Source organism: Juglans microcarpa x Juglans regia, chromosome 4D, assembly GCF_004785595.1.
Source record: "Juglans microcarpa x Juglans regia isolate MS1-56 chromosome 4D, Jm3101_v1.0, whole genome shotgun sequence".
Classification (NCBI taxonomy): domain Eukaryota; kingdom Viridiplantae; phylum Streptophyta; class Magnoliopsida; order Fagales; family Juglandaceae; genus Juglans; species Juglans microcarpa x Juglans regia.
In genome coordinates, this window is record NC_054600.1 from 688,457 (window position 1) to 712,081 (window position 23,625).

The following is a 23,625-nucleotide window of genomic DNA, read 5'->3' on the forward strand; positions in this document are numbered from 1 at the left end:
GCTTCTTTTAATAGTGTGTTCTGGGTCCCTTTTAATGCATTATAAATTTTTCAAAACCATTATAGAAATCTGCTATCTCCATTAATGCTATAAAAGTAACAATATGATAACTTGTTATTACCTAGTGCTTCGAATGATTTTTACTGAGATAATGGCCTGAAGCAGATCCGCCCACGAACTCTGCAGTGCTTGTGTCAAAGTACCCAACAACCTGTTCAATACAAAAGCCATCATTGACAAAAATTTTAAAACGAAAAATATCAATGTCTAAAGAAATTTTTGTTGATGAAATTCACCAAGAATGTTCGGAGGAGGACTGGGTCTCAACCGAATGTACTTGGTTTCGCTCTTTGCATTCGCTATACAGCAGGGTGCAAAATCTCAAAAATAAATCTCAACTGAATCAAGCAGCTCTTTTTTGTAGGATGTGATGCGAGAGGAACGACGGCGACCAAAGACGCACGACAGTGAAGACAGATCCAACGCACGACGGCCCAACCCATTGGTTTCACATGAAGACAGGTTTCCCTCTCTGGTTTCGAACGAAGACAGGTTCCCTCTCTGGTTTCGCACGAAGACAGGTTTCCCTCTCTTGTTTCGCACGACCTCTCTGCTTTCCCTCTCTGGTTTTGATCTACAACATTCAACCCAACGCAACTTTTTGGATTTGATTTCACTCCAACGCACTACGGCACTGCAAGTCGCATCCAATGCACGACGGGATCTCTTTCAGTTTCTTCCTCTCTCTGGTTTTAACAAACAGCAAGCGTTCGTTTTCGTTCTCTCCCTCTCTGCTTTCTTTCTATTTTTGGTTTTCCCTCATTTCTTCTGCATTTTTTTTCTTTTTTTCTTTTTAATATTACACGAGACTGTAATTTCAGCCGGTTCTGCACGCGGGTGTAAAACCCTGTTATATCTAGAATTATTTAAAGGGAAAGATTAATTAGGTCTTATATCGCTTGTTTTTGCGACGGTTTAACTTTGCTGCAAATTGAAAATGCATCGCGGCAAAAAGCCTTTTCATTTTACTACTCTAATATAAATTATTTTATTAACATTTAATCAAATTTTAAAGATGCACTGGCTGCCAGTGCTTTTAATACATACTTCTAGACAAATGGTTAATCTATCCTTTTTAATTTTGAGAATACAAAGGCGATGATTTTAGGGCCCTGTCCATCACGACCAGGCTGATGCATGCTTCGTTCCTAGCTAATTATTCGTAGATATTTTTTTTTTTGATAAATAATTAGAACAATTTTACGCATCAGCACCTAATCGCAACACATCACATAAATTTTTTTTTGTTTTTTCACCGTATGCTGCGTCTATGGATTGATACGAATAAATTTTCAAATAATTATTCGTAGTTAGTGTGGATAGAGTTGCAGTCGTAGATTGCCAGATACTCCTGTAGAAATAAATTCATATATTCTATTATAATAAGTAATATGTGTACATCTTATCATTTAATTATATTTTCATTCAATTATGGTCATCTTAATTCGAATGTGACACGTTATTATTATTAAATGATAAAAAATTGTAATAAATAATTATTTAATAGTTATTATAATATTATATAATACAATGCTCAGTAACCAATGTCAATGGCTCTATTTCTGGCCTCAAATGGCTCCCTCGAACTGATAATAATCCGCCATATCTGCTCCCTCTCTCTCTCTGTAACCGAGTAGCCGAACTCACTCCCCAGTCCCAATCATGGCCGATTCGAAGAACCCCCACTCAGCTTCACGAACCAAGGCTTCTAGCAGCGAAAAAGAAAACTCATGGTCTTTCACGGTTTTTATGGCGGTATTGCTCCCCATTTTTGCTGCCATAGTTCTTTATCAACTGGACTCGTTCGACCCGGCTCCTCTACCCCCGGACCTGCTGACTCGGTACGTTATTGCCGTGCCAGCAAGTAACAATCGTATGCTCCGAGGATCGGAGCCCTTGGGTGCGGGCTATTTGTTGGGACCGGAAGATGTCGCTTACGATCCCATCTCCGGAGTCATCTACACGGGCTGCGCAGATGGGTGGATCAGCCGGGTCACGGTGAACGACTCGACGGTGCAGAAATGGATAAACACCGGTGGCAGGCCTTTGGGAATCGCTGTTGTACGTGACGACGAAGTTTGGGTTGCTGATTCCGAAAAGGTAAACAACTAAACACTGACCAGTCGTTTACCGTTGCGAACTGCAGATCAGGTTATGGCTGCTTGCCGGTGGACACCTGCAGCCACGTCACTCCAGTCTTTGACCTACAAAATCTACATAGATTCCATGCCTCGAAAAGAAATTGGGTTAATTTCCATTACTAATAATAAGCTGTATTTTTTGTTTGTGTATTTTATTATGAAAAGTGTAAAAAATTTATTTATTTTAATGAAATATAATTTTTTACAAAAAATATGCAATATTTAAAATTTATCCATAACATTACTATTACGTATAATACATGTTTAATAACTTTTTTTTAAAAATAATTGGCATATATAAATATATCTAAATCATATCACATCATCAACTGATCAACACCTACAATATATCAAGAAATAATAATTAAAACGAAGAGTACTGTTATTAATTGTTTCACTTTATTTTTTATATTAATGAAATCTGGCTATATATGAATATGTAATTTGCAGGGCCTCCTGAAGGTGAAGGCTGCAGATGGGACAGTGGAGCTGTTGACAGATGAGGCTGAGGGACAGAAATTCGGAACGACAGACGCAGTAGATGTAGCAGATAATGGCATGGTTTATTTTACAGATGCTTCGTATAAATATAGATTGCATGAGTTCATTTGGGATATATTGGAGGGTAAGCCCCACGGTAGACTTCTGAGTTATGATCCAGCGACCAAGAGAACATAGGTGCTGGTTCGCAATCTCTACTTTGCTAATGGAGTGGCAGTCTCGCCTGATCAAAATTATGTCATCTTTTGCGAAACCTTTGCGTATGTACTAATTAATTGCTAATAATTTCCAGTACTCTTGCTTTAATTTCATGTTAGTTAGTCCTTAATTAAGTACAAGGCAATAATGCGCGCAGGAGTAGGTGTAGGAAATATCATTTACAAGGCACAGAAAAAGGAAAAGTCACCGAGTTTATTGATCATCTACCAGGCATGCCAGATAATATCCGATATGATGGAGAAGGCCACTACTGGATTGCATTTGCAACGGTACTATATATAAGTAATTCTTCGTATAGTTGTGAAGTGCATAAATATTATGTAATCGTTTTGAAAAAAAGAAGGATTCATCGTTAAAAACTTAATTTTTTTATGTGGATCTTATGTTTTATTTATTTTTTTCAAAATGATTACGTAGCGGTTACACAATTCACGATTGTAAATATATTTTCTCAATATATATATATCGGTTGATCTAATTAGTTTACATTTAATAATTAATAATAGCTCTGTTTTTTCATGAAGTAGTGTTTGTTTCTTGAAAAACAATATTAGGAGGATCATCGATCATGAGAAACACACATGAAGTTTTTGTAAATAGCATGTACCTGAGTATCGATAATCTTTTGGTTTTACTGTGGTTTTATCGATAAAATCCTTTTTTCTGGGTACGTATGATCGATCGTGCATGAATTTTAGTAATCAGGTGGTACGTATATGCATGGTTCTCATCATGATCGTGTATTTTGGGGTAATATAACATGCAGGGGCCCACACTTTCATGGCATTTAGCATACAGATACCCTTTCGTCCGGAAGTGTATAGCAATGATGGAGAAGTACATTGGGCGACCAAATATGGAGAAGAATGGAGGGGCTCTTGCCGTTGATATGGAAGGAAAACCAACTGCTCATTACTATGATCCTGGACTGTCAATGGTTTCAAGTGCGATCAAGATCGGACATCATTTGTACTGTGGATCCCCTGTTGCCCCCAACATTATCCGCCTCAATTTGAGACAATATCCTGCCACATAGCAACATCCCCCCCTAACAGAAGAATTACCGTTGCAATAATTGGCTAGATAATCTATTCTCTTGATAAACAGGATCTCGTTCTAGCTCTAGATCATCTGTGCTGTGTGTGTACCTGGTAGGCCTGTGCAGGAAATCCGATAACCCGAACCCCCTGATTGACCCGACCCTCCCAACCCGATACTATCGGGTTAAAATCAGAAGCGGGTCGCAACATCTGTTTAGCGGGCGAAATACTCCATCGCCCGATAACCCACTCCCTTCTTCTTCAGGCAAAAAGGACCTAGCATCGCAACATCTGTTTAGCTCAGCTTTGGGTCCAGCAAGCAGTTTAGCCAAGCAGTTGAGCTAAACTATGAAACAAGCCCGAGAAACTCTCCATCTTTGCAAAAGCAGAAACTCGTTCCGGACATACACGCCCTGTATGCAATAGGGAATTTTGCCTGAAACCGATAACGAGTGCTGGACGGGTTGCTCTGTTACTGGAGCGAAATTGCCGGCAATTTGGACTCTGGGATCGGCGGTTTTGGGAAGTGGGTGTTGGCGCTCATGCGAGACTAAAGCAGCCTTCAAGGCCATGGCCGCAGTTTTCTGTAAAAGGTTCCATTGATGGGGCACAGACTTATTGGCTGTCGAAGATGGAGGAGGAGTTGAAGAGTTAGCTGCGTCTTTTGGATGGGCAATGTTGGGAGCGGCAATATTATTCGAGGGTAAACGCTGCTTGGGAAATTGGAGTGTTTGAAGAGAGCAACATACGTTAGGCCTTTTGATGGGCCTCATCAAGGAGACGGTGGTTGAAGGAGAGCCCAATTCAAGGAATGATTAAGGGGTAGAAGAACCAAATCTATGCTTAAAAGATATGCATGAAGATGTTGCTGCTGAAGGTGAAGCCATGGTTACCTATTAAGGGGAAGTGGAAAGGGGCACTTCTAATACTAGTAGAAGAAGGTTTTGGATTGGTTTGTGTGGGATTTGAGAGCTGCTTGTCTACCTTTTTTTTGTTGGTTTGGTTTGGGAATAAAGAGAGCTTTGAGAGTTTGATGTGAATGTGAGGAGAGAAGTGCGAGTGAAGGTTGAGGAGAGAGATGGGGGAAGTGGTCACCAAGCGTTCGTCCGAATTCCTCTGAATTGGCTTTTACTTTGGCAATTCCTTTGAATTGTCTTTCCCGTTGGGCTTCTTTCCAATTATTACCTCTTATTTTTTGTCATATCTCATATATGGTCAACCATAATAGGGAAGAGTCAATCCGAAGGTAAATTTATTGTTCTTTGAGTTGAGTGTTTCCAAATTGCTTTGCTTTGTACCAGCAGGTTTTGACCGTTTCGTGCTTCATTTTCTTGTTCAACAAACTGTACAAATGCTACATGAAGGGGAAAAAAAAAAAAAAAAAAATCTGTTATTTCTGGATTTCTGGATGTGTTAGGGGTTTACAAGATTGGGCGTCTACTGTACAAATGGGGGGTTAAAAATAAATAAATAATAATTTAAAAAACCGCTTATTTTACCCGACCCGAAACCATTCGGGTCGTATCGGTTCATATTTGCCCTGTTGCGGGTTATGACGGGTCGGGCCAATGCACAGGCCTAGTACCTGGTGCTCAGGTGGAAGCTTGCATGGGGTATATGATATATCTAATTAATGAATCTATGAACCTAATTTATTTTGGCATCACTAGAGACGTATAAAGAATGAAAAATAACATTCAGTTGAAGACTTTGTATAAAAGTAATGTTACATATAATAATTATGGATTATATAAATATTGTGATTTATTTTTAAAAGAATAGAATTCATTATTAAAAAATTAATTTTCTTTTATATAAATCACATATGTATTCATTTTTAAAAAAAAATAAAAAATCTGCAACTTGCATATTCTATTAATGCAAATTTCATCTCTATTTAGTAGGAGTAGGCAGTGGGGGAAGCATTTTTTCTTAATGATTAAGAAAATAACTATTAGTAAATTTGTATTTTTTTTTTCTTAACGGTTAAGGATGTTTAAAAAATGCTTAAAAGAAAAAAAACCATTTGTATTGATATGCACATTTGGTGTGCACCCTGACATTTTATGATGTGCACCCTAACATTGTCCATAAACTAAGTATGACAGAGAATGAGTACTTATATTACCATAGATATGTTAAAATATTATAAATATGTTGTATCCTAAGTATGGTAATATTCTAACATCTTTTCAAACTTAGGATGATAATGAAGACGTTATCTTGAATTTGAAAATAAGACTATGTTGCCCACGGCTAGATGGATGGGGATCCGATTGACGACCCAATAGAATGTCTTTGTGGTGCGTGCCGTAAATGGATGGTGGGTTTAAAACTTTAGGCAGTACGTGGAGGGCGTGAAAGAAAGTCGATATAAGAGATTAATGATGATGAAAATGAGGGCAACAATCCTTTTTAGTGCGTAGAAAGTCTCTGGAGGACGTGTGGTAAACATAAAAGAACATCAAATAACACGTTAAATTTGAGACTCATTGCGAACAAAAAAAAAAATATTGTGAGAGATAACGGTGTGGAAGCAAACCAATTATGTGATTGATGATGAAAAAGAGATAAACAATTTGTTAACTGTCTAGAAAGTCTCTGAAAGACGTGTGGTGAAGGGAAAAGAACACCAAATAATACATTGAATATAAAACTTATTACAAATGAGAAACAAATGCTACGAGAGAAGAGACATGGAAGTAGGTGGCTTTGGTGCCAAAGGCAGACGACAACTTGTACGTTTGATTGGTGATTTGATAGGAGAAATACCGGATAAAAAAATGAACACAACTAGTGTGTAAAGAATCATACCTGTCAAGTGCTAAAAGGTTATTAAACTAACAGTGTGCTATGTAAATAGCAAAGTGAAAGAACATGCCTGCTAACAAGAAGATCAAGTAGGAATACAAACGATTCTATGAGAGATACCAAGATCGGGTATGTTCTAACTTCTAATACCAAATGAAAATAAACTATAATAGAAAATGAGATGGAAAAGAGAGAAGGAGGTGAGAAAATTTGAGAGTTACATCTTTGAGGGAAGAGAAATGGCCTCGTTTGGATTGAGAAGTGATTTCAACTCATCTCATATCAAATTATCTCATCATTACAATTTTCCTAAATTTTTTCATAAAATATAATAAACAATTTAACTTTTTTAAATTCTAAAATAATAATAATATTAAAAAATAACATTCTAATAATATTTTATTCAATTTTTAACTTTCATATCATCTTTTCTTAACTCTCTATCCAAACGACACCTTGTCATTGAATATAAGACACATCTCTCTATTTATCAGTGAATGTCTATTTATCTTGCCACAACTTTTATTTGCATTAGAATAAAATGTGGATTTCATCGCAGCAGAGAGAGCAAAGCTTACGGTCACTTCACTGATTTTTCTAACTTAAATCTCATCACTACCCCTTTTTGAGTGATGTTATTTATAATTTCAAAGGTGTCAGAGGAAAATAAATCACCAATGTTTATAGATTGAAAAGGGGGAAAAAAAAGGAATATAGGGAGATAAGAACTCCATGGAAAGTCACAAAATTGTACTTAGTCAGGAAAGGCAATGGTAATGAGTATGTATGTCCTCAGTCAGTCAAGGTGGCAATAACTGCATCGGCAACTTCTTCAGTCGAGCTGTGTCCACCAAGGTCTCTTGTCCGGTACTTGCCTTCAAATATGACTTGTTTGACAGCAGTTTCTAGTCGATCAGCAAATGAAGGAAACTGGAGATGTCTCAGCATCATGGCTGACGAGAGAAGCAGGGCTACTGGATTTGCTTTCTTTTGCTCCACAAGGTTCTCATTGCCCACGTTTCCTGCTGATGCGCCTTGCTCAAAGATTGCATGATCAGCGCCAACATTGCCTGCAACATTACCCATTCGTGGAACATAAGCAGCAAAATATATTTCAAACGCACGGGGGGAGTCCATTGCTTCTGGAGGAAGATCATTGTACGTTATCGCAACACCAGAGACAATCACCTACCTCAAAAGAATATACCCAAAAAGAAGAATCAATCCTCATCATATCTTGCCATGAGATGTAAAGTATATTCTCTCTAAAAAGAATTGGAAGTATATTTTCAAATAAAATGGGGAAGCTCACTGGATGAAGCTACATAAGAAAGCACAATAAATTCCTTTCTACTAAAAAACCCCAACTAAAATTTTCGTTTGTTGAAACTGGAAATCAAGATGAGTGCACAAATTCTCTTCTTTTCAGATCAGATGTAGTACCCAGGAAACAGTTTTTCCAAACTGTCAGCATTAATTTTGCTACATGCCCAAACAGCCTACTCCAAACATGTACTTCTCTTGATCAGAAATGTTTGTTACACTTAACCTTTAAACTTTATCTACATTTCTAGGATCCTTGCTCGCTTACTATACATACTGTATTCTAACATATACTATACCCGTTGAACTGGACTCAGGTGCAGTTGTCTGACACTCAATCTTCACACATATAGGGACTCCAATCTATTTGATGCAGAAAACTTTCACATTAATCTGCAAGCAGTCTAATAATGATATTTTCCTGTATTGCAAAAGAAGTCATGCATCACAAACTAAAGGCTTTATGGGACCTTACACTGCAGAAAAGGTTTCACTACCCATAATCAGGCAATAGGTTCCACCTAGCTAGGAGATCTAGGCACAAGTGTGCAGACACAAATGGAATAATTTTGCAGCCATTTTTTCGCTCCTTACATTTTATACAAATGTGCGCACACACGCACACACAGATATATATATATCTGTATATATATATATATGTACAGATATATATATATATCTGTACATATATCATATATGAGGCCATCCATGTGTGTCAAATAAGATCTTTTTCTAAAGTGCTTTGGAATGAATTTACAACTTTTTTAGAATTAGCTTAGCAAGACCAGGTTGTTGGAGGTTTCTAATTCTCATATGTTTGTAACAATTTGGTTGACCAGATACATCAAGGATAAGAAGAAGAATATATATATCTGTACATATATCATATATGAGGCCATCCATGTGTGTCAAATAAGATCTTTTACTAAAGTGCTTCGGAATGATTTTACTACTTTTTTAGAATTAGCTTAGCAAGACCAGGTTGTTGGAGGTTTCAAATTCTCATATGTTTGTAACAATTTGGTTGACCAGATACATCAAGGACAAGAAAGAAGAAGACAACTTATAGGAGAATAAGAGCTCTGAAATTAAAATATGTGGACATACCTCCCGGCATGACTCCTGTGCCACCGGCAATACCAGCGGCTGTGTTTGCAACTAGATTACCGTAAAGATTTGGTGTTACCTGCAAAATGTAAACCAGCCAGCATTCACAACAGAAACCATTTTGCTATTTGATAAGATAACTACTCACATGATACTTGGTTTAAAAAAAAAGAGAGATAAAATGACCAAAAGTTACTTATACCATTCTCCAATCCATGCAAAACTAAGTTACTAACTGAGACTAGCCCTGGTATCAATGAATAATACGCCATCCTCAACGAACAACCAAGCCCCCCCCCCCCCCCCCCCCTCCCCCCCCAAAAAAAAAGAGAGAACGAAAAAAAAATCATCTCGCTCAGGCATAAAAACTCTCCACAATTAATCCCCTTTGTCAAGATATTATCAGAACATAAGAAAGAAAACACCTTCCATTTTCTGATTTCAGCATTTGAGTACCTCTATATTCCTTAGGATTGAAAAAAGAAAATAAAACTCATCATCAATTTCTCTCAAGTCTCTCTAGTGTATGCCCCGTGAACTAGGGCTATTATTATTATTCTCGTTTATATAACCTTTTATTACTTATAAAAAAAAATCTCTAGCTCAAGACTTCTGCCAGGACCCAGGAATTACTTAGGCTAATGATTTGACCAAATTCTTGGCCTGCCCACCAAGAATCAAATTACAGTAGGTCATCAATTAGCAATCTTCAACAAACACATAAAACCAAAAAGGCTGACGTAGTGCACACTATTCCATCAGTACGACTAACAAAAACTAGACAGCAAGCAGCCAAGCTACAGCATTGTTTGACGAAAAACAAGAAAAATCACTTACCATGACATCAAATTGCTCCGGCTTTGAAACAAGTTGCATGCAGCAGTTGTCGACAATAATCTCATTGTACTGGATCCCGGGATATTTAGTTGCAACCTCTCTACAGGATTCTAAGAACAGACCATCTGCAAGCTTCATAATGTTTGCTTTGTGAACGGCAGTCACTTTCTTTCTGTTGTTTAAGTAAGCATACTCGAATGCGTACTTTGCGATTCGCTCCGAACAGAACTTTGTTATCACCTAACAAAAAATTTAGCACGATGTACAAACATAACATAACTTCCAACCACACCAAATATCAAACAATCACAATCACGCAGAAGTTTAAAATTTAAAAAATATAAAGTCAACATGTAATATCAAAATTTAATGCCAGTTTAGGGGGGAAAAAAATCAAAATTTACTGCCAGTTTAGGGAAAAAAAATCAAAATTTAATACCAGCTTAGGAAAAAAAACAAATTTAATACCAGGCGAATACTCGATGCGGATACCCATAAAATCCAGTAATTATAATGAAACAAACAAATAAATTTTAATTGATTGATTCCAATTTGGCTATTTTATCATACAATCTAGTGACCACTAATGAATTATGGAAAAATCACATATCAAAATCTGAAATTTTAATTCAACTAAAACAATAACTAGGATTTTTCTGCCAGGAGATAATAGAAAAAAATTACAGAAGAGAGAATACCTTAAGGCTTTCGACGACGCCAGGAACGACCTCGTGCTCGAGGCCCGAGTACTCGCCCTCGGTATTCTCCCTAATGACCACGATATCCACGTTCTCGTGGCGCGTGGGGAGCCCCGGGAGATTGAAGCAATGGACGAGCGAAGCGTAGAGATCGAGCTCCTTTCTGAGCTGCATGTTGAGCGAGCTCACGCCGCCTCCCATGGGCGTGGCCAACCCGCCCTTGAGGCAAACCTTGTTCTTCTTGATCGACTCGATCACCTCCTCCGGAACCTTCTTCATGTCCCCATGCACCTCGTAGCGCTCGAAGTACACAGGTGCGTGCATCGCCTCCATCACCCGCTCGACCGCGCCGGTCACCAGAGGTCCAATCCCGTCACCAGGGATCAAGGTCACGCCCCGTGGAGTGCCGTCTCCGGGTCGAGGCATGTAAGTTACCGACCGGGTCTGGCTGAGGAGCCATGGACACGGCGGTGGCGGCCGCGATCTCAGATTTGAGAGGACCCTGTTTAGGGCCGGTATCGATCTTTTCGCCATGGAGCTCTGAGATATTTCGGGTCGGATTTTTAGGAATCTCCGGTTGGGTGTTTTCTAGGGACTACGGTCGATTATGGAGCAATCACACGGGTAAGTGAAGCGCTGCGTAGTGCTTTTAAAAAACAAGAAAAATGAAAAGCGAGCGTGGTGGAGCTGGAATACATTCGAATGCTACGTGTTAGGGTTTCATTGGTGGGGTGGAGGACGGTCCAATTTTTGTTTATGGAAAATGATAAATGCAGGTGAATTGGTGCCGGAAGTTGCGCACGAAAAAATAGTGGCATCTACGCATAAAATGATACGGTGCATTTCAGTGAGATTTTTAGACGGTGCTTTTCCACTTACTCCCTCTTCTCCATCTCCTTTCTCCATCTCCGAAGCTTCCCGCCACTTGAGATGGATTTTTGAACATATCAAAACCCTGCATAAATCTGATACCCTCTTTGATGGATTAAAACATTGAGTAAGTCAGCAAGTTTTGAAATTTTTTTGAGAGTTCTTTGAGTTTTTGGTCAATTTGAAAACCTAGTTGGGAACTTAATGGTGGTGGTGTACTTGAACAGTTCTAGTAATTTATCTTGTTTATGTTTCATGAGTATAATCCATTTGATCAATTCTGGAAAATAATAAACCTTCCTACTGGAGGATGCCTTTGAATTTTGTATATTAGGTGAAATTTTCTTGTGGTTTGTTTTACCCAAAAGTGTCTAAAAAATTAAGAGGCAAAGATGTCGGATATTGCTTTGTTGGTGGCGGAGGAGTATGAAAGGAGGGTGAAGAATGCAAGGCAGCTGGTGGTGCTGAAAGTGGGTTTGAGATTGACCTGGCTTCTTGTGCTTTTGTCTTGGCTCGGAGCCTCAAGATAAAGATTGCTGGACTGGAGAAATTGGAGCTTCTTGATTGGGTTCGGGAGCCCAAATCCCAAATTTGTCTTGCTGCTTCTACTGGTTTCTTCTCTACTTAAAATTCCATTGCTTTTGAAAAAAATGTCTTTTTCTCAAAGATCATATGTACATAAATTTCAATTTCCTTGCCTCTGTACATCTTTATATTATAATCGAAGCCTGAAAAAGAGTCGTTGTTAATGATGTGTTGAGTTTATAATCTTGTGTTTTAAGAATGAAAATGGATAATTAAATTCATGGAATAGGGGGTCTAGAATTCACAAGGCATGGCTAAGATTTACATTTTGGGTGGGTGCAGGTTGAATCGATCTACAACTATGAATCAAATTTAGTTTTGGATTTATTTAATCGGAATCGACATTTCTTATAATTCGTGTATGAGGATTGACGTGGGTCAGAAATGGGTTGTGAAAATCAATGTGAGGGAGACGAACGGAACTCTCCTCAAATGGTCTAGTTTTGCAGCTTTTGTTCGTGTTTTCATCTTCCATTTTCTTTTTCTTTTTTTATTTATTAATTATAGCTGACATGGCAGGCGTGCGCAACTTTCTGCGGCAACTCTCCTACTCGTAGCGGTATTATTAAATATTTTTTAAAAATATTAAAATATTATCAAAAACTACTTCTTTAGTATAAAAAAACACTTATCGGAATCCACTCTTGCACAAACTCCCGGTGAGTTTAGTATTTTTCTTTTTAATTGTAATTGATAAAAGAAATCATTTTTAATATAATTTTCTAAAAGGATGGTGCCAACAGGCTGTTGAGTAATTATCGCTGGACGTATTGTTAGTATATTTTAAAATTTGTTCTTTTATATTTTTCAATATTATTTTAACGTACTTAATCAATAAAAAAAATATATAATTTTATTAATAGTCATATATTTAATCATTAAGTAAAAAAATAAAATACTGATAACTTTAAAGGATTACACTAATATTTTCCTTTATATTATATTTCACAACAATATTTATTGACAATATATATATATATAAAATAAGTAAAATAATGGTGATGAGTTTTTAAATCTGTGATTGGGGATGGGGAGGAGAGACTGGGATTTCTTATGACCGAAAGTACTTTTCGGATTAACTTAATTTTCTATCCCAACCAATCTAAAATCACATTAAAAACTAAAAAGTATCAATTTTTTTACAATCATCCTCTCAAAATTACCAAATCAATTTCAGTTTACTCATTTTCTCCGTGAAAGTAATGAACTATCCTAAAATTCTCAAAAATGAAAAATATATTTTTGGAGAAGCCAAAGTTAAATTTTTTTTAATTTTAATTTTTTTTTATAAATGATATTTATGTCTTATTTTTTATTTTATTTTTATTTTTTATGGAGGAAGTACCTAATAATTTTTTAATAGTTTGAGAGGCGGGTTTATTAAAACCAGTAATTAGAGATTTGGTTAAAGGGCTTTTATATTTTTACCAAAAACAATGAAACTTTTTGAAAAAACTGATTTTTATTAATCAATACTTATAAGAAGATTTTACGTTAATCAAAGAGATTAATGGGTCGGCCTCCTCTCAAGGCCGGCTTCAGTTGCTTCTTTTATGAACCAAAGCAGGCCATGAGAGGAGCCAGGAGGGGAAAAAAGGCCCAAACAAACGGAAAGGAGCCCGCAACCCGACCGAAATGGGGTCGGAGCTTCCATGTTCTTCTGAATAGCTCACTTGTGTGCACCAAAATCTGAAACCCTGCAAAACCCCTATAGAACTCTGATCAGCACCGAACTGAATCAGCAAAGCATTTGAAAGAAGAAGAAACCGGAAATGGGAAAGGTTCCACCATCGCTGCGTTCGGCAATTTCAACCACGCTCATGAAAAACCAATCTTCGCTCGTTCCCGTAGAGTCCCCAGTCCAACCTCCCAAACCCCATCACTTTCCCAAAAAACCTACCAGAAAAACCCCATCACAACTCTCCCGGAAAACCCACGAGGATATCCCAATAGCCCTCTTCAAAACCCCGAACCTCTCGGACGCCAAGAAGCTCTTCAACTCCGTCATCTCCACAACCAAAGCCCCAGTCGACCTTCGATTCCACAACTCTCTACTCCAATCCTACGCCTCAATCTCCACCCTCCAAGACTCCATCTCTCTCCTCCGTCACATGATTAAGTCCAATCCTTCCTTCTCACCCGACCGATCCACTTATCACATCTTGCTCACACAGTCCTGCAAAGCACCCGATGCCACGCTCGCCTCCGTGCACCAGACCCTCAATCTTATGCTCACCAATGGGCTCAGTCCTGATAAGTTCACCGCTGATATTGCAGTCCGGTCGCTTAGCTTGGCTGGTCGAATGGAGCATGCGATCGAATTGGTAAAGGAATTATCGTCAAAAGACACTAAGCCTGATACTTATACGTATAACTTTCTCGTTAAACATCTCTGTAAGTCGAGGTCATTGAGTATGGTTTACGATTTTATTGACGAAATGCGAAACAATTTCGATTTGAAGCCTGATCTTGTTACTTACACAGTCCTGATTGATAATGTATGTAATACCAAGAATCTCCGCGAGGCACTGAGGTTGGTGGGTGTGCTTAATGAGGAGGGTTTTAAACCTGATTGCTTCGTATACAACACTATTATGAAGGGTTACTGTATGTTGAGTAGGGGGAATGAGGCAATTGGGGTTTATAATAAAATGAAGGAGGAAGGTGTGGAGCCTGATATTGTTACTTATAACACTTTGATTTTTGGGTTATCAAAGTCTGGGCGGGTTAGGGAAGCTAGGAAGTTTTTGGGTATTATGGAGGAAAAGGGTCATCTCCCAGATGCTGTGACGTACACTTCATTGATGAATGGGATGTGTCGGGAGGGAGATGCATTGGGTGCGTTGGCATTGTTAGGAGGGATGGAAGCAAAGGGCTGTAGTCCAAATTCGTGCACTTATAGCACATTGCTTCATGGATTGTGTAAGTCAAGACTGTTGGAAAAGGCACTTGAACTTTATGCGGTGATGAAATCAGGGGATATGAAGCTTGAGACGGCGGCTTATGCTACCTTTGTGCGGGCACTTTGTAGGGAAGGGAGGATAGCAGAAGCTTATGAGGTGTTTGATTATGTGGTTGAGAGTAAGAGTTTAACAGATGTTGCTGCTTACACAGCCTTGGAAAGTACACTTAAATGGGTAAAGAAAGCTAAAGAACAAGGACATGCTATCTAACTGGTAAGTCTTTGAATTCTTTAAAAAAATGTTTCTTTTTTTTTTTGTGTTATGAGAAGGATTCGGGTTCAAATGAGATACCACAAGAATGAGATTGAACAAATGTGATTACTAATTGATAAATGAATTGGTTCAAATGCATTTCTAATCGATGCATATTATGATCCTATACTGAGATTGCTAATACCTTAAAAAGGAGTTTTTTTGTTTTCTTTTGGGTATTTTGGAACTTATAGTTAAATGAGTTGATCTGGAGATTTGACGATGGTTAAGAGTAGTGCACTTATTACCTCTTGACGTCCATGTTTTGAGTGAGTGAAGCTTGGATGCCATCCCTTTTATGTTTAATGCTATTCCTTGTTACTAGATGACCATTTACCACACTACTTTTTGTTTCCTCACCTAGGAAATCTTTATTGGATTTTGCAGTATAGTTTTCTATACATCATAAGCAGAAGCGGCAGAGCATATTCAAAGGAGTCAAATAAAAAAAAAAAAAAGCCTATCAATATGTAGAGACCTAAGTGGTTAAGTAAATCATCTAACCTCCAATCCAACAATTGGGAGAGAATCAATAGATTACTGACAAAAATTTGTGTCACTTCATAACTTTGTTTTGATTTTTGTAATGGTCGTTATTCTCTTATATAAGTTGACTTATGATTGTGGAAGCATGGTTCCTCCACCATAAGCGAGGACAATTAATAGAGCTGGGGGTACCATCCCTTTTCTCTAAAAAAAAAATTGAGGAGCATGTACATTATTTTGGTAAAGTAGAGATGCAAACCTCATTAAGGGCAAAATTGTTTTGTTTTTGTTTTTCACATCCATATTTTTTGTAATGAAAAAAAAAAAGTGACTTGAGAGAAAGTTTTAGAGAGAGAAAATTCTCTCCGTACACATTCTTTCTCATTATTCTTTTTCGAGTGAAATTAGTTTAGGATGGTGTTCATGATTGGGTGAAAGTTTGAGCTGTGATTGGTTGGAAGGAGAAATGGTTTATGGGAAAACCATTGTCATTGAACTAAAAGCCTTTGAGATTTCTAGGGAGGGTCGATGGCTGATTCTTACAGAGAGAGGGTGGAAGTTTGTGAAAAGCATGAAAATGGAGTTAGCAACAGCACGGTGGTTCTGCAGAGTCCTGGAGGATGGCGTGAATGCAAGGAGAAAGGGGTTTTATGCTAGCCATCGTGAAGGGGAGAGGGGCTTCATTGTGCAGAGGTGCTCAAATGTTCAAGGTGCATTCATGGCACTAGAAGAGCACCGAGGAGGTGGGTGGGCGTCGTAACTGTATTTTTGTCCCAGATGACAGAGATGGGAGGGGATGGAGGAAACTTGCTAAGGTCCTAAGGGAGGCTGCTCGTTTCGGTGGGCAGGCACCACCAACGACGGCTGAGAAACCACCTCAGTCGTATAAGGAGGCTCTCCAAATATCAAGGCCTATGGACACATCTCATCAGTTCGATAGGAGGGTGGCTAGTGGGGATGACAGTAGCATTGTTTTGGTAGGTACTCAGGGAGGTGAGGAGGTTGGCAGGAGATTTGCTGGTCTTCAAAAGGAAACTATCATGCGGGTTTTGTCTGATATGCAAACGCAGATGGGGAACTGCAAGGTAATATTATATGGCTGAAACGATGCGTAGAGGATCAAGGGTGGGATATGAGTTTTGGGTCGGGCAATGGGCCTGTTATTGGGCAGTTAAAGGGCCAAGAACTCAAGGGTCAGCCGAAGGGTAACGAGTCCAAGGCACTCCTATGTGGGCCTAAAGGTGATCCCTCTTCTGGGCCTGCTAAGGGTAAGGGCCCATCCAATGGGCCCAGGCCCTCTAGATTAGCATCTAGACCCACGGGGCCTGTGTGGAGGAGGCGCGGGGTTTCCCTTCCACCCGTAGCTGTGGCTTGCGTCTAGGGCGGCGGGGGCCTTGCTCCGGTGTTGGCAAAGGCTCAGGGGTCTCTGGCGAAGGTAGTGGCATCTCCGTCGGAGGGTGTTCAAAGGGGTGGCTCAAGCGATGCGACTGGCAGAAACGCTGAAGGTGGTGTGATCTCTTGCCATGACATGGAGGTGCTGGGTCATGCACAGACTTGGTCGACTGAGGCTATTGGGCCTTCGATGGTTGTCGCACCCCTTGTTCAACCGTCGGTGACTATATTAGCCTGATTGTTGGAGATGCCAAAACTGGTGTGAATTTATGCACCACCTCACGTGGCTTTGCCATGCTGGGTCATGCACAGACTTGGTCGACCAAGGCCGCTGGGCTTTCTACGGCAGTCGTGGCACCCTTTCCACCGCCGACGACCAGTCTATTTCCTCTTGAGGCGCTGTGTGAAGTAGTTTCTCTGTTTTTCCCCAACAAAACACACCAATGGAGCCACAAAATAGGTTAGGTGAGTTCTCATCGGTAGTAGTAGCCTTATCTCCTCCGTAGGTGGCTGTCTTACTTTCTGAAGGGGTGCCGATAGACATGAAAACTCACTTTCAGCCTCAGCCGTGGGATCAAGACTCGGCTTTGGTAGTGACCAGTCTAGACAATGGGCCTTCTGTTGAGGGGATGGAGGAACCAGCTCCTCTATGCACAATTTCCCCTAACCTGGATTTATCTGCATTGGATTGGGTGTTTGAGTAGGTGAAGGAGATGATTTTGCTCTTGGTATTTCTTGTGTAAGCTATGAGGATCAATTTAAAGCCCTTCTCATTGCTATTGAAAATAGCTGTTCGAAGTCGATCTCGAAGCGAAATAGGGAGCTTAGAAGGCTTTCTTGCACTGTCAACTATGAAGCTAAAGAAGGGGGGGGGGGGGGTGGAAGAGATAGACCGAAAGGGAGGGGCACTCTTTGTAACTATGAAGCCTAAGTTATTATCATGGAACGTGAGGGGGCCGAATGACTGCAATAAACGTCTTCGTATAAGATCTTTATTGAGGTCATGGAAAGTGGACGTACTGTGCTTTCAAGAAACTAAGTTGAGGGTAGTCGATAGAAGAATAATACGTAGCTTGTGGGGGTGTCCATATGTAGGGTGATCTTACTTGGCATAGATGGGTGTGTCGGGGGGGGGGGGGGGGGGTTCTTTTAATGTGGGACAAAAGAGTGGTGGAGTCAGTTGAGGAATGTGTTGGGAATTTTTCAGTTGCTAGTCGCTTTAGAAATACGATTGATGAATGGGAATGGGCCTTTGTAGGTTCTTATGGTCCAAATTTGGATAATGAGAGGAGGCGACTATGGGAGGAGTTAGCGGGTCTTATTTATTTATGTGAGGTGCCGTGATGCATGGAGGGAGATTTTAATATTGTTCGCTTTCCCAGTGAGCGTTCGGGGACTCACCGCCACTCGACAGCTATGGAGGAGTTCTCGGAGTTTGTATTTGATTTAGATCTTATAGATCTCCCTCTTCTCGGGGGCGAGTTCACATGGTCTAATGGTTGGGGATGTTCGAGATTGGATAGGTTCCTTGTCTTCCCGTTGTGGGAGGCTTACTTTCTTGAACTTTCTCAGAAATGGTTGCCCCATGTGTGCTCCGACCATTTTCCTATTGTCTTGGACTGTGGAGGTATTATTGGTAAACCCAGACCATTCAAGTTTGAAAATATGTGGTTAGCTGCGGAGGGTTTTGTAGAGAAGGTGCATTCTTGGTGGTCCTCTTATATGTTTACAGGGAACCCCAGTTTCATTCTTGCTTGTAAGCTCAAAGCTTTGAAGCAAGATCTAAAGAAGTGGAATTTGGAAGTGTTTGGTAGCATTGATAATCAAAAGAATACTCTTATGGAGGAACTACAAGATTTGGAGAACAGAGAATTGATGGGAGACCTCTCGGAGGAGGCCCTTGCTAGAAAAAGAGCGGTTGTAACTAATCTGGAGAAGGTGCTATTGATGGAAGAGATTTCGTGGCGACAAAAATCCAAGGCCCTTTGGCTAAAAAAGGGTGATAAATGTACGAAATTCTTCCATAAAGTGGCGAATTCACATCGACGCATTAACACTATTGAGTCACTCCACTCAACTACCCAAGTGCTTTCATCCATTGATGATTTGGAAAATCATATTGTGCAGCATTTTGAGAACCTACTCTCGGAACCGGTATGCTTGAGGCCAAAACTTGATGGCTTGTCATTTGAGTATATTGATTCACAAAGTGCTAATGGGTTGGAAAGGGCATTTGAGGAAGATGAGGTGTGTAAGGTTATTAGTAGCATGACGAAGGACAAGGCACCGGGCCCAGATGGTTTCTCGATGGGTTTCTTCCAGGCTTGTTGGGATGTAGTAAAATGTGATATTATGCAGGTTTTTGCAGAATTCCACTCTTTCCATAAATTTGAGAAAAGCCTAAATGCGACGTTCATTGCTCTTATTCCAAAGAAACATGGGGTTAAGGTAGTTGAAGATTTTTGCCCCATAAGCCTGGTGAGTGGAGTTTACAAAATTATCTCCAAGGTCCTGGCAAATAGGCTTAGCTCAATGATGGAACATATTATTTCTAAGCCTCAAAATGCCTTCATTAGGGGGAGACAGATTCTGGATTCGGTGCTTATTGCCAATGAGTGCTTGGATCATAGATTGCGGGAAGGCGTCCCAGGTATTCTTTGCAAGCTTGACATGGAAAAGGTTCATGACTATGTGAAATTAGATTTCCTTCTTTACTTGCTTGGTAGGTGTGGTTTTGGTGACAGGTGGATTTCTTGGATCCTTGTTGTATATCTACCGTTTGTTTTTTAGTATTAGTTAATGGTACTCCTGCTGGGTTCTTTAACAGCTCACGTGGTTTGAGGCAGTGGATTTCTTGTCTCCCCTATTGTTTGTCATTTTTATGGAGGCATTGGGGTGGTTGGTGAAGGCTGCTATTGGTGGAGGTTTTTTATCCGGTTTTTTGGTGGGTAATGGCACAAATGGTCCTACTTCACTCTCTCATCTCTTATTTACAGATGATACCCTCTTATTTTATGATGCGGATACTTGTCAGATTCAATCTCTGCAAGCTCTCTTGCTATGCTTTGAAACAGTGTCGGGGCTTAAGGTTAATCTTAGTAAATCCAAGATGGTTGCGGTGGGTGCGGTGCCTAATATTAACAACTTGGCGTGGTTGTTGGATTTCAAGGTGTTGTCCTTGCCTATGAAATATTTGGGTCTTCCGTTGGGGGCCAATTTTAAGGCTCGAGCCATTTGGGATGGGGTGGTAGAGAAAGTAGCGAGGAAGCTTGCTGGGTGGGAACGGATGTATCTATCGAAAGGGGGTTGACTTACCTTAATTAAGAGTTCATTAACCAATCTTTCCACTTTTTTCCTTTGACTCTTTCCTTTGCTTGCAGGGTGACGACTAGAATTGAGAGATTATTACGGTCTTTTTTGTGGGGGTGAGGGGGAATGGGGAGGAAACCAATTCCATTTAGTTAACTGGAACAAGGTTTGTTCTCCTATTCCGAATGGAGGCTTGGGGATATGCAATTTGCAAACGTTCAATAAAGCTTTATTAGGCAAATGGTTAAGGAGGTACCACTTAGAGGGGAACACACTATGGAAGGAGATTATTGATTCTAGACATGGGAATGTTGGGGAGGATGATGCTCTAAGGAAGTAAGAGAGAGACATGGTGTGGGCTTATGGAAATTTATTAGGAAGGGTTGGCAGGGCTTCGAAAGTCACATACGAGTCGTGGTGGGAGATGGTTCTAGCATCAGGTTTTGGCATGATGTTTGGTGTGGAGAGTGCGCTTTATACAGGGCATTTCCAGCACTCTATAGTATTGTAGCTAACAGAGAGGCCTCTGTTGCAGATATGAGCGTATTCTCCCATGGATCTTATCAGTGGAATATTTTTTTTAATAGAAATATTCATGATTGGGAACTGTAGGCTGTATCTGATTTCCTTAGGTTGCTTATTTTATGGGAAATATTACGGCTCAAGAGGATAGGTTGCAATGGTGCAAAAAATAGGGAGAGTCTGTTGATCATTTACTTTTGCATTGTGAGGTCACAAGGGTGTTTTGGAATGAGATCTTTCGAAGAATGGATATTACTTGGGTAATGCCTCCGCGGGTGGTGGATCTATTGGCTTGTTGGAAGGAGCTTCAAGGCTGTCCCTAAGTGGCGGCAGTGTGGAAGATGTTCCCGTTATGTATCATGTGGTGCACATGGTCTGAGAGGAATGAGAGATGTTTTGAGGATAGGGAACGCACAATGGAGGAGTTTCAGAATTTTTTTATGCGCACCTTAATACTATGGTTTTCAGCCATTGTACTTGATGGAAACAATGTCCATGACTTTCTTTCCTTAGCTAGAATGTAATTAGGTGTTTTCTTGTGTATACCTCCTGTGTACACGGGCTATGCCTATTTCACTCATATGAACAAAATTTTTATTACTTATCAATTTTTTTTTTTTTTTTTTGTAATGACCTTGGTTCAATCTAAGTCCTAGCTTGCCTTTTTCTTTTTGTTTCTCAAATTTTGTTAGTGCCACTGTGTATTTTAGTTTCCCTACTCTTTATTCATTCCACTAGTTAATCTTTATTGTTCATCTTCTAAGGAAAGTCCAAGCCATGTCTTTGCCTATATTCCAAAATCTTGGTTACAATTGAAGTTATTTGGAATAATTATAAGTGCAAGAACTTCTATCTCCTAAGTAACATGGGATCGCATTTAATACATTCCTGTACTCAATCTGGGGTGTTACACCTTCTTTACTTCTCATGCTAATTCTTAGCAAAACTTAGACATGATTGTGGATTTGTACCCTATTGCAGTGACTGCTTTGAGGTTAAATTTTAGCAAAGTAACACCAGTGTATGTTGATGCACGTTGCCAATTTCCATCTCTGTTGTGCTTCAAGGAGAGCTGTTGCATGTTTCTCTTCCTGATAAAAAATTATTGAAATGTCCTCTTCCTCTAATTCTTGGCTGTCATGCTGAGGCTGTTGTAGGTTCTTTTGTTGATTTGAGTTGTCATGAGCATTTCTTGTCAAAAGAAGAAGAATGCATCTGTTTTACATTAGCATATATTCATGCTGTCTGTGGTGGAGCCCAATTCCTCTTTCAGCAATATTACACCTGGTACCTGTGGAAATAAATGCCCTCATTGGAAGTTACCGAGCTTGAAGCTGTTGTCCAGCGGATCTATGGTACTATCCCCTTGTGGAGAGGACTTGCAGCAGTATGGTTTAATGAATTGAGAGAGCAATTTGGCCAACTTGATCGCATGGTGCACAAGGAGACATTGCAAAGGTGGAGGGTCACCCTCTACAATTCACGTTACTGAATATGAACGGAAAACTTGATTCTTGACTTTGACCAAAAAGAGCCGGTGGTGTACATTTCTTTGGCTTCATTTGTCCAACTCCACCACAAGTGATTAAAGACTGTCTGTGTTCAATCGGTTCACACATTAGCATTTTATGGATACAGAAGTATCGTAGTAGATGCCATGCCAAGGTGGCGTTCCTGTACAATAGGCTTAATTTATGATAATTATAAGCTTTCTTAGGGATGAGAATTAAGAATATATATAACAATAAGAGAAATTAGCTTTGTCTTCAATCCAATAAACAAAAGCATTCCTGTCTCCCCGTAATTCCTTATGGTACACAGGTCTATATATACGGATTTCACTACCTATTATAAAACGGCTTTCGTTTTTCTTATACTTGTCATGGCAAACCTAGATTCTTGGTTCTAAGGTCTAGTCCTGTTATTTGCTAAATCTTGTCTAAGCCTTGTCGTTTTTCATTTTCTATAGTTATTTAAAATCACACAATCATGCATTGCCAGCCTTGGGTGTTCGTAAATAATTTTGGTCAACCGTATAATTGGGGAGGCAATGAGGCATACTCTGTCACAATGTATACGTGTCTAACTATTTGAGGACCATAACCTGGAATATATGGGACCCTTAGATGTGGCCAATTTCATTACCATAAGATCAAGGAAACGTTTAGTAGCAGGTTTTCGGCCGGAATGTTTACAGCATCTTTCATAAGGTAGAGAACAAAGGTGATCCAGATTTCCATCACATGCATAGGCTCAATTTTATTAACCAACCTTCGATCACTTGTGGCGTGTAAGAACATTATTATTCAAACAAGAAAAACCCAAAAATCAAGGTGTCAAAATAAAATCCTATATATGTCTAAAACAAGCAGCAAGACGAAACGCAAAAGACAGAATTAATTCACACTTTCGTTTGCATTGAATTTGAGGAGCGTCTTTGTATAGTAATTTTTGGGTATGCAGTAGAGGATGCTATCTTGACTCAAATGGCAGCAAGATCTTGTGAATT

At 39.6% G+C, this 23,625-nt stretch overlaps 2 protein-coding genes and 1 pseudogene across 5 annotated transcripts; 2 read left to right on the forward strand and 1 right to left on the reverse strand.

The window, feature by feature from the left end:
- The first annotated feature begins 1,598 nt into the window (after positions 1–1,598).
- Positions 1,599–4,045, forward strand: LOC121261431 (annotated as a pseudogene).
- Positions 4,046–7,364: 3,319 nt separating this feature from the next.
- LOC121261432 (isocitrate dehydrogenase [NAD] regulatory subunit 3, mitochondrial) lies at positions 7,365–11,365 on the reverse strand. Of its 3 annotated transcripts, XR_005939899.1 has the most exons (5): positions 10,738–11,365; positions 10,040–10,279; positions 9,203–9,281; positions 8,395–8,516; positions 7,757–7,842 (listed from the first exon to the last, which is right to left on the reverse strand). XR_005939899.1 is itself a non-coding variant. In XM_041163786.1 (4 exons), the coding sequence occupies exons 1-4, from the start codon at positions 11,269–11,271 to the stop codon at positions 7,565–7,567; spliced, it is 1,119 nt and encodes a 372-aa protein (XP_041019720.1). In that variant the 5' UTR covers positions 11,272–11,365; the 3' UTR covers positions 7,365–7,564. The 3 variants fall into 3 exon arrangements, 2 of the variants coding, with proteins under 2 accessions (XP_041019720.1, XP_041019719.1); XM_041163786.1 differs by lacking the exon at positions 8,395–8,516 and having other exon boundaries at positions 7,365–7,842; positions 10,040–10,267; XM_041163785.1 differs by lacking the exon at positions 8,395–8,516 and having other exon boundaries at positions 7,365–7,842.
- Positions 11,366–13,828: 2,463 nt separating this feature from the next.
- Positions 13,829–22,832, forward strand: LOC121261429 (pentatricopeptide repeat-containing protein At2g17670). Of its 2 annotated transcripts, none has more exons than XM_041163784.1 (2): positions 13,829–15,368; positions 22,098–22,250. In XM_041163784.1, exon 1 carries the CDS (start codon positions 13,965–13,967, stop codon positions 15,363–15,365), a length of 1,401 nt encoding a protein of 466 aa, XP_041019718.1. In that variant the 5' UTR covers positions 13,829–13,964; the 3' UTR covers positions 15,366–15,368; positions 22,098–22,250. The 2 variants fall into 2 exon arrangements, with proteins under 2 accessions (XP_041019718.1, XP_041019716.1); XM_041163782.1 differs by lacking the exon at positions 22,098–22,250 and adding an exon at positions 22,274–22,832 and having other exon boundaries at positions 13,833–15,368.
- Positions 22,833–23,625: the final 793 nt, after the last annotated feature.